Source organism: Rhinolophus sinicus, chromosome 3 (assembly GCF_057876585.1).
Source record: "Rhinolophus sinicus isolate RSI-liver-muscle chromosome 3, RSI-T2T, whole genome shotgun sequence".
NCBI classification, from domain to species: Eukaryota; Metazoa; Chordata; class Mammalia; order Chiroptera; family Rhinolophidae; genus Rhinolophus; species Rhinolophus sinicus.
Window position 1 is genome coordinate 28,899,884 of NC_142503.1, and position 13,283 is coordinate 28,913,166.

Sequence of the window (13,283 nt, forward strand, 5' to 3'; positions counted from 1 at the left end):
TGTTGTGTCATTTCTCAGAGAATAAGGCACACAATCACTAACATTATAAATCACAAATGTGTAAGAAAATCTGAAGAGAGCAGACAGTACACATGCTACAAACAAAAGTAGGTGCCTTGGGGCATTGACTTTTACATCAAAGTAACATTATACTGTACAAATATAAACTTTACAGCAACTTAATTTCCTTCTCTAATAAAGACTAATCATTTTCAACAGAAGATCAACATGAAAAAACAAAGGAAAAATTAAATTTTCTAGAAGTACTTTATTTTGAAAAAGAAAATGTTTTGTCTCTCAGTATCAGGCAGGTTTTTACAAAATGATTTAACAGGTATAATATTTTAGAATAGTATGTAAGCAAATTGACAAAAACTAAAACCACTTTAATGGCACATTCAGGAGTTTATATTCTAAATAACATTACTGGAAAGTCTTTTTTGTATGAATTCAAATTCTATGGTTATGAGCCAACTATCAGTATTTTGTTAGTTAATTTTCAACAAATATTTTGTTAAATTTAGCTATGTTTTCCAAAAGAGTTAAAACCCTAACACATGAGATTTTGGGGCAAAGATACTGTAAAACTAATACTTCAGGAAGATGTTACTATAGTCAACATATTACAATAATTTCCTAAAGTGATTTCTGAAACAATAACCTAGATCTAATGTTAGTTATTGTCTTTTTTTTAATTAATTTTATTGGGGAATATTGAGGAAGAGTATGTTTCTCCAGGGCCCATCAGATTCAAGTTATTGTCCTTCAATCTAGTTGTGGAGGGCGCAGCTCAGTTCGAAGTCCAGTCACCGTTTTCAATCTTTGGTTGCAGGGGGCACAGCCCACCATCCCATGCAGGAATTGAACCGGCAACCTTGTTGTTAAGAGCTCACGCTCTAACCAACTGAGCCATCTGGCTGCCCCTCCTGAAGCTCAGCGGCAGCTCGTTGTCTTCAATCTACTTGTGGAGGGCGCAGCTCACTGCCCCATGTGGGAATCGAACAGGCAACCCTGTTGTTCAGAGCTCGCACTCTAACCAACTGAGCCACCCAGCCGCCCCCAGTCATTGTCTTTTATGAATATTGTAATGATTTCTCACAAGTGCACTGGAGCAGATTCTGCCAGTAATTACAACTCATTAAACCACTTGGCAAATTAAATTTCAGTCGGAATCAACATAAATGCCATAAAGAAATGTTAGCATTCACTGTATATCTTATTCATGATCTCATTTATTTTGGCCATTTTACTGTGTCACTATCTCAGGAAAATGTGGATCCAAACACAATGTTAACTTTCCACAAATCAGTCACCCTAAAATTTCAACTGATTTTCATAAGGAAATGGACTACCTTAAAGCTGTATTTCCAAACTTAATTGGATGTTACTCTAGTAGAGCTATTAGTAAAGCCAGATAAACAGAAGAAACAATAAAAACAAATATCACTGAATAAATGAAACTGCAATATTGCACTAGTGTTATAGAAGTGAGAAGTAGAATTAATTACAACAAAGGTATAATTTAAAAAAAATTGTACATGCCTCCTGAGCAAAAGGATTCAGGAATTATAATAATTACTATTAGTACCTAATATGTTTTTTTACAGTTCACTTTAATGTTGGCTACCCTTAATTATCATTGTCTGAATCATTTGATTCCCTAAGACTGCCATATGGTTACTTCAGACATCAATATAAATTCCATGTTTTGAAGACATCATTTGTCTGGTCCCTGTTAAATACATAACCAACGAACAGATGTGAGGTAAAGATGATGTGATTATTACGTAAAGCCAGAATGGCAAAGGAGAAGTTTTTCCAAATGGGCATATCCACAAGCCATGACGAATGCCATCTCGGATATGGTGTGAGGTCCAGGATATAAATAACATCCAGGGAAGAAAGCACCATGAGTCTTTGAGCTTGAAAAGGTGCATAGCAAACTTCAGGGTCAGAACCACAATGGGTATCACAGTAGAACAATGAAGGAATGGTCTTCGTGGAAGAGTCAGAGCAGCCTGTGGGGGGTAAGCAATAGCTATATCATTTCCTTTTTGGCAAACAAAATTTTATAGATACTTCTTAATATTCTAAAATATTTTCCAGGAGTCTATTGGAAATGTGAGGGCATCATTTTCTATGCCACCTCCAAATACATGCATTGTATCTATTATGTATAGGCAAAGAAGACAAAAAAGGATATCTTTTGCATTAAAAATGAAATCAAGATCTCAAGAACATGGTGATTAAGTTTTTAAAGTTTCCTATTATTTGCTTAGAAAAATCACAATATGAATGTAATTTATATCCTAAATGTATGGTTTGTGTAAATTTGGAGTTTTAAAGAATTGTCTGGGGCCCCTAACAGTGTTGAAAAAAATCTCACAACCGAGTAAGATATTCTTCAATTAATAAAGGCACAGAAGGGGAATATATTTCTTGAAACCACTTTATATTAGCCTTGAATACTTTCAGAATTTATTTACAACATTTAGAAAGATTATATTATTTTAAGTAAATATTCTAAAGTTGAGTTAAATAAACTTAAGTTCCTAAATTGTTGCAAAAAAATGTAATCAATACCTAAACAAATGAAAATTTTAGTCTTAAACCCTGAATGATTCATGAGTATGGTGAATGCAAAAAAAATTTAATACATCATTCAAAAATAAGGATCACTTAAAACAAAGACTATAGCAAGAGACAAAGAAGGGCCTAATAATCCTACTTTGGGTATTTATCTGAAGAAACCCAAAACACTACTTCAAGGGGATGTGTTCATCCATATGTTCACTGAAGCATTGTTTACAATAGCCAAGAGGTGGAGGTAGCCTGGGTGTCCCTGAATGAATGAATGGATAAACAAGAGGTGGTACATATATACAATGGAATATTACTCATCAAAAAAAAAAAAAAAGAAGGAAATCTTGCCATCTGTGACAACAGGGATGTACCTAGAGGTTATTGTGCTGAGGGTAGTAAGTCAGACAGCAAAGCACAAGTATCACACGATTTCACTTGTAAGTGGAATCTAAAGAACAAAATAAACAAACGAAACAGAAACAAACTCATAGCTACGGAGAACATTTTGATGGTTGCCAGATGGGAGGGGGTTTAGGGGTAGGTGAAAAGGGGAAGGGATTAAGAAGTACAAATTGGTTGTTAAACAGTAGTCATGGGGATGTAGGATACAGCATAAGGAATATAGTCAATAATATTGTAATAACTATGTATGGTGTCAGATGGTACTAGATCTATCACGGTAATAGACGGGAGGGTTGGGGGCAGAGTGCAAAAGATGAAGGGATTAAGAAATACACATTGGAGTTACAAAATAGTCATGGGGATATAAAGGATAGGGAATATAATCAATAATATGGTAATAACTATGTATAGTGTCAGGTGGTACTAGTCAGGCATATCACTTCCCAAATTATATAAATGTCTAACTACTTTGCCACACACTTGAAACTAATGTAAACTAATACTGAATGTCAACTCTAATTGAAACATTTAAAAAGGGGGGGGAAGATCAATAATATTGTGATAGCGTGGTACAGTGTCAGATAGTTGCTGGACTTCCCATGGTGATTACTTCTTTAGCATAGGGAATATAATCAATAATGTGGTAATAACTCTGTATAGTGCTAGGTGGATACTGTTGAATAACTATGGTGTACACGTGAAACTGATATAATATTGAATTTTAGCTATATTTCAATAAAAATCTTTAAAAAAATAAGGATCAGTACCAACACTAAGCTATACTTCATGCGCACTATCTCATTGAATCCTTACAGCACTCCTATGAGTTAGGGATTCTTGTAGAGAGGAGGAAACAGACTAAGAGAGCCTAAGTAATTTCCCCATGTTGTGCAGTTATTAAGTGGCAGAGCGGGGATTTGATATGGGGTCTGTCTGAATCTATGGCTCCTATTCTTAACACTGCTTCTCAGTGAAACAAAGAATAAATACCGGGGGTTGCTGGTTAGCTCAGTAGGTTAGAGTATGGTGCTAATAACACCAATGTTGCCAGTTCTATCCCCTGTCAGCTGTGCCCTCCTTAAGAAACAAAACAAAACAAAACAAAAAAGAATAAATACAGTTCACAGCCCAAATGTTTTTAAATATTACAACAGGATAAATTCTAGATGAATGCACTTATGAACCACATTCTTTTGCTTTATAGATTATCCCACTCTCCACTAAGATACAATATATTGTTAATTATTTGCCAGGGTGTTTCACTTAATATGCTCTTTTAATCCTCACAACAACCCTATGATAAGTCATGTTGTAACCCACATTTACAGATGAGGAAATGGAGACTTAAAAGAAGAAAAGGGGTCTGCTAACACTACAGGCTAGGATTCAAACTCAGGTTTTGATTCCAATCTTAAACAGTAACGTGATGCTGCTGCCTCCACTTACAGCAAAAAAAATTAAAATTTATCTCTAATCAGGAATTGCTGATTCCATACCTGTTAAGCTTCTAACTAAGACAATCTCTGAGAAATATCTGGTCTAGTACTTGACAGGTAAAAGGAAAAAGCAGCGATCATTTCTCTTTCTTTGAACAAATATTTACTGCATACCTCCTAGGTGAGCCAGGCACTGTTTTAGGCCAGCGGGGAACAAAGCAAAGTCCTTGCTCTGTAAAGCTGTATTTCTTTCCTTGAATGTGTACAGATCATAAACAGGTAAAAGATAGGCAAATTTGTTGACACTTGGAAAATATTCTCTGAACGGTCACTTTCAGCTTATTTTGCAAGGCTAATAGGTCACTGTATAGTAAACCACTGATGCCTCAATGAAATGCCTCAATTTCTCCTCCAGAGACTGTGTCCTAATCAGCCCATTGAAATGCACACCTTTGGCTCCAAGAGGGACTTCCTTTAAAGTCATTTCCCAAGACTGGGAATCATCTTAAAGCAATTCAACTGTTATAGAGTACTTAGGAGCTGCATACTAACTATAAAATATAAGGAATATAGGGGCAAATTTAAGTGTGGTTCTGAAGAAAGACCACTAATACAAAAAGAACGAGGACAGCCCTGAGAATGACACCCTTTACTTTAAACCAGTTTCTCCCATCAAGAGTTGGCTAAACACATCCTCTGTAAAGCCAGCCCGGAACTCCTCAGGTACAATTCGTGAGTCTGGGCTCTGTGTGCATCCACATACTCTGTGATGCCAAATAGCTTGATGAGCAACATGTCCGCGAGCACCTTCAGGGAAGTACTAAGCGCTCAGAAACGTTGGATGAATGGGCTTCCTTATTTTAAAATAAGGCTAATCTTCTCCAGTGCTAACTAAAATTATGCTGTGAAGATCAATAAAATGGTGCTAAAGAAATCAAAGACCAGAAAAATTCAACATATATGCTTCTTACCTTTAACGACAAGGATCCGGCTAGAAAAAAGTGGTCTACGTCAATAACAGAGGCTAAAAATCCAGCTAAAATGATTTCTCTCAAGTCAGTCTTCTTCTTGATTCCAATGACTATGGCCCATGACCACATGCCAATCACACCATGCACTGCATTATCTGAGAGGGCACGAAGCCAGTCATTTTGCTGAATTATGGAAAACTGTAGTAGTAGTCTGTCAGCTACTAGGCAAAATATCCCCAGACCAAGGCTGGAAATAAGAGATTCAGTGCTACAAGACTGGAGTAAAGCATGTGTCTTCTCAGTCTCGGATGCCATCACAAACAATATGTCAGTCAGTATATACTAAAAGCCATCAGGAAACAGCTTATCCTTCTTTACATTCCTAGTCATCCTAAAATAGAAAGCAGAGAAAAATATTCATGATTATGGGCTGCCATATAATACTTAAACAAAATATTATCAGCAATAATTTCACAAATATAAAACCAAATTGTAAAAACTGGTTATTTTTAAACTGTTGTAAGTTTACTTTTCCTAGCTTTATGGAGACATAATCAATATATAACACTGTGTAAGTTTAAAGTGTAAAATGTGATGATTTGATATACATATATATTGTGAAATCAGTATCATAATAAGGTTAGTTAACACATCCAGCATCTCACATAGTCACCTTTTCTTGTGTGTGGTGAGAACATTTAAGATCTATTCTCTTAACAACTTTCAAGTATACATGTTATACACAATATGCCATGTGGCCCAAGAGTATAACTTTGTAAGAAAAACACTTCAGATGGTAATATGCATCAAGGGACATTTAAGAAAGCCCACTAACTGTAACCTATTACTTTGAGGTCATCAAATAGTTCTATCCCTCAGCAACGTTTACTACATGGTAGTGGGCATCCATTGTGTCTAATATGTATCCAGCCACTACTTTCCACACTTCTGAAAACAGCATCCCCTTCCTTTGGGAAAACTGCTCATCACAATACCCTAACTCCAGAGCTGACCAATTACAATTTCCTGTCTCCCCTATTAGTAGTAGTGATTAATTAGTAATTACTAATTAGTAATCATTTTCCAGTAGTGATTAGATTAGTTGTGATTAATCTAGTGATGAAGGTGACCCAGGTTGGGCCAATCAGAGTTCTTTCCAGAATTTTCCTGTTCAGTGGGTGGGGAAAGTTCCTTTTCTTCTAAGAGACTATGTGCTCCACTACATGGAACAACCTATGAAAAAAGAATCATAACAACATCAAATTCTCAGATCCAACTCTAAGGTTCTCAGAGCTGCCCTTCATTTCTCTGAGCCTTGTCAGCATTTTTTCCAATAAATTCCCTTTTCCTTTCTGTTGCCTTTAACCAAAGAACCTTAACTGATATAAAAAAGCAATCATAGCTCTATGCTGAGTGCTTACTTGGCATAGAATATTGAAATCACTTATCCAGTTAAAGTTATCAATATTGTGTGATACCTGAAGTTTTTGTTTTGTATTATTTTGTTTTAATTCTGAGACTAAAGAATAACTTAATGATTCATTGAGAATTATTAAACTTCCATTTTGTAATAAAAACTATACCTAGCTCATTATATATATATATATATATACACACACACACACACACACACACACACACACACACACACACACACACACACATATATATTCTAAAATTTATAGAGAAATGCAAAAGACCTAGAACAGGAAAACAATTTTGAAAAAAAGGAATTAATTTGAAGAACTATGTCATCTGATTACAAGTCTGATTAAGCTTAACAACAATCAAGACAGTGTGGTAATAGTATAAAGATACGCAAATAGATCAATGGAACAACTAGAGAGTGAGATCAAAAATAGATCACTACACATACATGGTCATTTTTGACAAACATGCAAAGGCAAGTCAATGAAGAAAAGATATTCCTTTCAACAAATGGTGCTGGAACAACTGGATATCCATATGTGAAATTAATGAACTTCAATCCGTACTTTACTCCATAAACAAAAATTAACTCAAAATGGATCAGAGACCTAAAAGTAACACAAAACTATAAAACTTTTGGAAGAAAACACAGGAAAATATTTGTGTGTTCTTGGGTTATATAAAGAGTTCTTACATGCAACATCAAAAGCTTGATCTGTTTTAAAAATTGATAAACTGAACTTCATCAAAATTAAGAACTTTTGCTCTTTGAAATACAATGTTAAGAGAATGAAAAAACAAGCCACAGACTAGGAAAAAACATTTGCATAGCTCATATTTGATAAAGGATTTCTATCCAGAACAAAAAATTCTCAAAACACAATAACAGAAAAACAAACAATACAAAAATGGCCACTTGAAAAGGTACTTTACAAAGATAATATACAGATGGCCAGTAAGCATATGAAATATGCTCAACATCATTAATTTCTATGGAAATGTAAATTAAAACCACAATGAAATACCAAACATACCTATTGGAATGGCTAAAAGTAAAGACTGACCATCCCAAATGTTGACAAGATGTAGAGCAACCAGAACTCTTGTATACTGCTGGTGGAAACGTAAAATGGCACAGCCACTCATTTCTCACTTTCCAGTTACTCCTACCATATATGACTCAGTCATTCCACTCCTAGGTATTTACCTCAGAGAAATGAAAGCCTACATTTGCACAAAGACTTGTACATAAACGTTAACAGCAGTTTTATCTACATTAGCTCCAAATTGGAAACAACCCAACTGGATAACTAAAACGTGGAATAAAAAACAATAAAAAGAAAAATAAGTGTTATGTACGAAAACAAAATGTGGAACAAAAAAGAAAAAGAAAAAAGTGATACATACAAAACCATGGATGAACCTCAAAAATCATACTAAGGCAGACCCCCTCCAAAAAAAGAAAAGAGTACATAGTCAAAATCCATAGAATTGTACAACACAAAAAATGAACCTTAAATTGTAGACTTTAGTCAATAATAATGTATCAATATTGGTTCATTAATTGCAATATACCCACCATACTAATGAAAAATGTTAGTAACAGAAATATGTGCAGAGGGAGAGTAAATAAAGCTGACCCATGAACACGGGTTTGAACTACACATGTCCACTCACACGTGAATATTTTTCAGTAACTACTGTAAATGTATTTTCCTTATGATTTTCTTAACATTTTTTCTATTGCTTAATTTATTGTAAGAATACAGTATATAATGCATATAACATACAAAATATGTGTTAATTTTTTTATGTTATTGGTAAGGGTTCTGGCCAATAGTAGGCTATTAGTAGTTAAGTTTTTGGGGAGTCAAAAGTTATATGTGGATTCTTGACTGTGCAGGGTGTCAGCACCCCTAACACCACATTGTTCAAGGGTCAACTGTATATGGGAACACTGTACTATCTGCTTAACTTTTCTATAAACCTAAAACTACTATAAAAAATAGTCTATTAATTTAAAAAAGTAAATAAATGAAGAAATTATGGGGAAATCTTATAATTGTTAAATTTAGGTAATGGATATACTGTAGTTCATTATACTTATCTTCTATCTTTCGGTATGTTTGAAATTTTCATTTAGAAATGTTTTCAAAAGAGCACGTAATATGATTCAATTTACAAAATATTCTAGAACATGCGAACTACTTTAAGTGACAGAATACAGACCACTGGCTGCCTGGGCACAAGACGGCAGGAAAGATAAAAAAGGAGCATAAGGAAACTTTGCGGGCCAGATATATTCAGTATCTTGATTGTGGTGATAGTTTCATACATACATCAAAATGTGTCAAATTGTACATTTTAAATATGTACAGTTTATCACGTCAATTACACTCTAACAAAGATATTAAAAAGTTAAAAAATATACTTTATTGTCAATAACAACTGCAGACTTTCATGTAAAAGGAGCAATCTGAAAAAAAGAAAGAGATTATGCAGATGAAAAGCCTGATTGCCCAAATACAAGGTTAACAGAAGCAATATGTAGTAAAATGAATGCTTCAAAAGTCACAAGTGAATACGAACATTTTCAAAGAATTTTCCCAAAGCTTGATGAGGCAAAGAAGAACAAGGAGTTGGACACAGAAGAAAAAAAATAATTTAAAATATAAAGAGAAAATCTTGAAGAGTATTCAAGTCCCCCCCCTCGAAAAAAGTTATCTGCAAAATAAAGAGAATGTGATTAACATCAACATTAAGTACCAAAATATTATGGTGTACAGAGCTCTGAGAAAAAAGGTCATTACTATAGGAATCTAAACATAACTAAATTGTGGGAACTGTGTGACAGTAGTGAATTTTAGGAGTTTTGCCTTAGAAATTATAATACTTATATATGATTTCTGGGGGGGGGGGAAGAATTGAGGAGCAGGACTTCTAAATCTCTAGGGGGAGGGGAGAGGAATAAAGAAAACTTGATCAATGCAGCAAAATGGAAAAGGGGGGGAAAAAGCAATAGAAGAAAATTTTACTCCCCTCCCCAAAAAGCAATAGGGATCAAACACAATACCACAATAAATGTGAATGTATTAAATTTCACTATAAAGAGGCAGATTGGGACAAAAGGAAACATGCACTGTTTTAAGCTTCTAAGTTTTGGGGTAATTTGTTATGCAGCAATAGATAACTAAAATATTAGTTTCTATTTTTCAAGAAAGGTGTAACTATGGTCCCAGAAACACAGTTCTGACATCTATTCCATTCCAACAATTGGTGCACATATTTAGATTAGATTCTGAGTACGAGATAAGAAATTTAATAAGTATACTTCCTCTTATTTGTTGTCTCTGACTAGGACACATAAGTGTACCTATTTTTCTTCTCACCCTTTTCTTCCCTTTTCCACTTCCTGCTCCTCTCCCTACAAATAGAATGGACTCAGGAACCTCCTACACTGTAAAAGAGCTTTACGTTTATTTTACACATTCACTTTTTGAGGGCAGGTTCCTTAAGAGTAGTGATTATAATTTTCTTTTAAACCTGTACTCAGGTGTTTAATAAATATTTCATTATACAAATAATAGGGGTAAGCAGGAAAGCAATCCTCAGCGTATTATACACTAAAGATATACGTGGAATGAATTCTCTGCCATAGTAGCCAGTTACCCAGATCATAAACTTCTATGACTTGCAGGAGCCACTTTCTGCAACGGCCAAACTCTGCTGCAACCCATCCCCACTAAAATGCCATCAACTATGGGGCCTTCAAAGTATACACAGCAGTAATCTTCCCTTTCCTCAAGTCCACAAACACATAATTAGTTACTTTAATTATACACTATTATGCATTGTTTAACCACTTAGACATTACTTCCGCCAAAACAAATCAGAACTAACAAATTCCCAGTGTAAATGTCATCTTCTACTTCACCCTCTTCCCTCCCTTCTCCCCCTCATCACATTTACAAAAAGCACTGTCTAAAATCTGAAATTTGCCTTTATGTTTTATCAACGTCCTCGTCACTGAACTGTAATTGCTGCAAAACTTGTATCTAATTTCTTTAATGCTACAATACCCAAAGCAGAAGCCAAATCGAATGTAGCTAATCTGCAAAGAAAGGAAACATATCTTGCTGCTTTTCATGGAAACTTTTTATAGCCGGAATATGTTTAATTCCTATGACTATTACCGATAAAACATACAATTCGGAATTTCAACATGTCTCAAGTCTCAGCAGATTCCCAAAGTCATTCTTTCGTCACACTGGTGTGATGCAGTCATTTTTAAAATGTCGATTACGAAAAGGTAGGAAGCCCTGGCGTCTGTAAAGAATGGACCACGTCACACTCATCGCATTCACGCCTCCGGGTCGCCTAAGAGTTCTGATGCCTGGTAACGATGAAAATAGGCAATTCTATCAAGACCCCCGGCACTCCGCCCTGGTTCAGGGAAACGCCAAGGGCGGGGAACCTCGGCGAGGGCTGGGCGCCTAGGGGATCTAGACGGCGCGAGAAGCCAGAGGGCGGTGCCGGGGCTTCGCGCAGATCCCAGGACCACCGGACAGTGCCCGTCCACGGGTCAAGCACACCCCGCGTGCTCTCGGGTCCCGCGTGCCTGCCACCCCTGCACGCCCTCCCCATCTGGGACCTGGATCTCCCATACTTCGGGCTCAGGTGTCGACCCCTGCATCCAGCATTCCACCTCAGGAAGCATTTTCCGTTACGTTCTCCTCCCGCCCAGTCCCTCGCTACAGCTCAGCCCCACCCACCCTCCGCTCTCCCAGCTGAGGCCCAAGGCGCGAACCGCGGCCACTCCCCTCCCTCCCGTCCGTCCGTACCATAGAGATGCCGGCCGCTGGCCAGAGTGGCTCCAGCTCGCAGAGCCGGGCCAGAGGACGACGGGATACTGGCTCCACTCTGAGTCGACAGGAACCGGTATTTGAATGCTCTTTGGTCGAGCGGGTGGAGATTTCTTCCCAGTCCTGCCCCAAAAGGGAGACCTTTGGGACAACAGGGTAAGAAGTGAAAAGCGCCTTGTTGGTTTACTTCTGTCAAACCTGAGAATTCGTCCTGGATTTACCCGGCGCCGGGCCACAGATGTGGCCGCTGACATACCCACAACGCACCCAAGTGGCGGCGGGGAAGCTGGGGACGCAGAATTAACCTCACCGAATGTCACATGCACAGGCCTTATGCCCAGACGCTTGAACTAGGAGCCACAGGCCATCGTGGATCCCAAAGGTGTAGAAATAGTTCCGACTTCCTTCAATGGATCCTTCAGGTTGGGTGTCAGAGTTTGTCGCGAGACGGAGAGACCGCGCGACCTTGCAGACCTGACGCTCCTCCGTAGCGCTTCACCGCCCCCTGGGGGATTTCTTGATAATTATTCGTTACTATGCGGGCGTACATGTGAACAGCAGTGACTTGGCTAGAACAGTTTATCATGACTTCTAAATGCCCAAGAGCCGAAAAAGCAACTGCATAGAGGGTAGCTTGATTAACTGGACTGACAAGATGCAGCCTGTTTACCGGTACTGTGGTCTGTTCCCATTCCCGTCACCCTGCCTCCGGGTAGTGGGTGCTCTCATCACCCAGAGGACATCTAGCTTGACATTTGGCTCTAGGCAGTACTGGCCCAAAAGGGGAGGCTCAAAGAGCAACACTCCTCCTTTCTACCTAAAGTTTCTCAAAACAAGTGTCAGGGGGAAAGCAAGGCAGTAGTGGGATTATACTTACAAAGCTGAAAGAGACCATAGAAAATTGGAATCTTCAACCTCAGGCAAACTCACAGGTTTCTCACAGAACTTTCAAGTGTGGCTCAGTATCTCCGTTATAGAACTTTTCATTGCTTGTCACACTCTTGGTTTAACAGGGGAGGGGAAGGATTACAAATTTTATCCACACAGCATAAAAGCTGATTAAAAATAGCACCGAATACATTAACCACAATACTGGGTGTTTTCAGTCATGTTAAGGACACATTTTTTTCTGTAATAACAATTTGGCATTACCCACATGGCCGCATGGTATGTCTTATTATATAGTATAGGCTTTCCAGAGCTAGTGAGGAACAACATACGATGTAGATGGCTTCCTGCTACCAAAACAGAACCTACAGTTTGTCTGTAGTCCATCTACTGCCCAAAGGCACTGATTCATTTATACAAAACTTACTGAGTGTTCTCAATATGGCAGGCATTGTGTTTGGTTATAGAATAATTTAATGGAGCTCAAGTTCTAGTGGGGGATAGAGACCACAACAAAGTTGGATGATTGGAATATGTGCTGTAAAGTATATAAATAGGGTGATGTAGTAGAGAATAACTAAGGGAGGCCAACTTTAGATACGGTAGTCAGAGAGGGACCTCTGAAGAAGTGATATTTGTTCTGACACCTGAAGGTGGCAAGGGACCCTGCATGAAAGGAGCTAAAGAAAGCACTGTGCCCACTGAAATAGCTG

General features: G+C 37.5%; 1 protein-coding gene across 4 annotated transcripts; it reads right to left on the reverse strand.

Moving 5' to 3' along the window:
* Positions 1 to 248: 248 nt before the first annotated feature.
* Positions 249 to 12,525, reverse strand: TMEM267 (transmembrane protein 267). Of its 4 annotated transcripts, none has more exons than XM_019736258.3 (3): positions 11,993 to 12,525; positions 5,393 to 5,783; positions 249 to 2,018 (listed from the first exon to the last, which is right to left on the reverse strand). In XM_019736258.3, the coding sequence occupies exons 2-3, from the start codon at positions 5,705 to 5,707 to the stop codon at positions 1,683 to 1,685; spliced, it is 651 nt and encodes a 216-aa protein (XP_019591817.2). In that variant the 5' UTR covers positions 5,708 to 5,783; positions 11,993 to 12,525; the 3' UTR covers positions 249 to 1,682. The 4 variants fall into 4 exon arrangements, with proteins under 4 accessions (XP_019591817.2, XP_019591809.2, XP_019591814.2 ...); XM_019736250.3 differs by having other exon boundaries at positions 11,662 to 12,523; XM_019736255.3 differs by lacking the exon at positions 11,993 to 12,525 and adding an exon at positions 11,487 to 11,582.
* Between the last annotated feature and the right edge of the window lie 758 nt (positions 12,526 to 13,283).

Bases quoted from the DNA above. Each gene is read 5' to 3' on its own strand.
- TMEM267 (XM_019736258.3), bottom strand. From the start codon at position 5,707: ATGGCATCCGAGACTGAGAAGACACATGCTTTACTCCAGTCTTGTAGC. The intron at 2,019-5,392 runs GTAAGAAGCATA...TACCCCCCACAG, and splicing joins CCGGATCCTTGTCGTTAAAG to GCTGCTCTGACTCTTCCACG.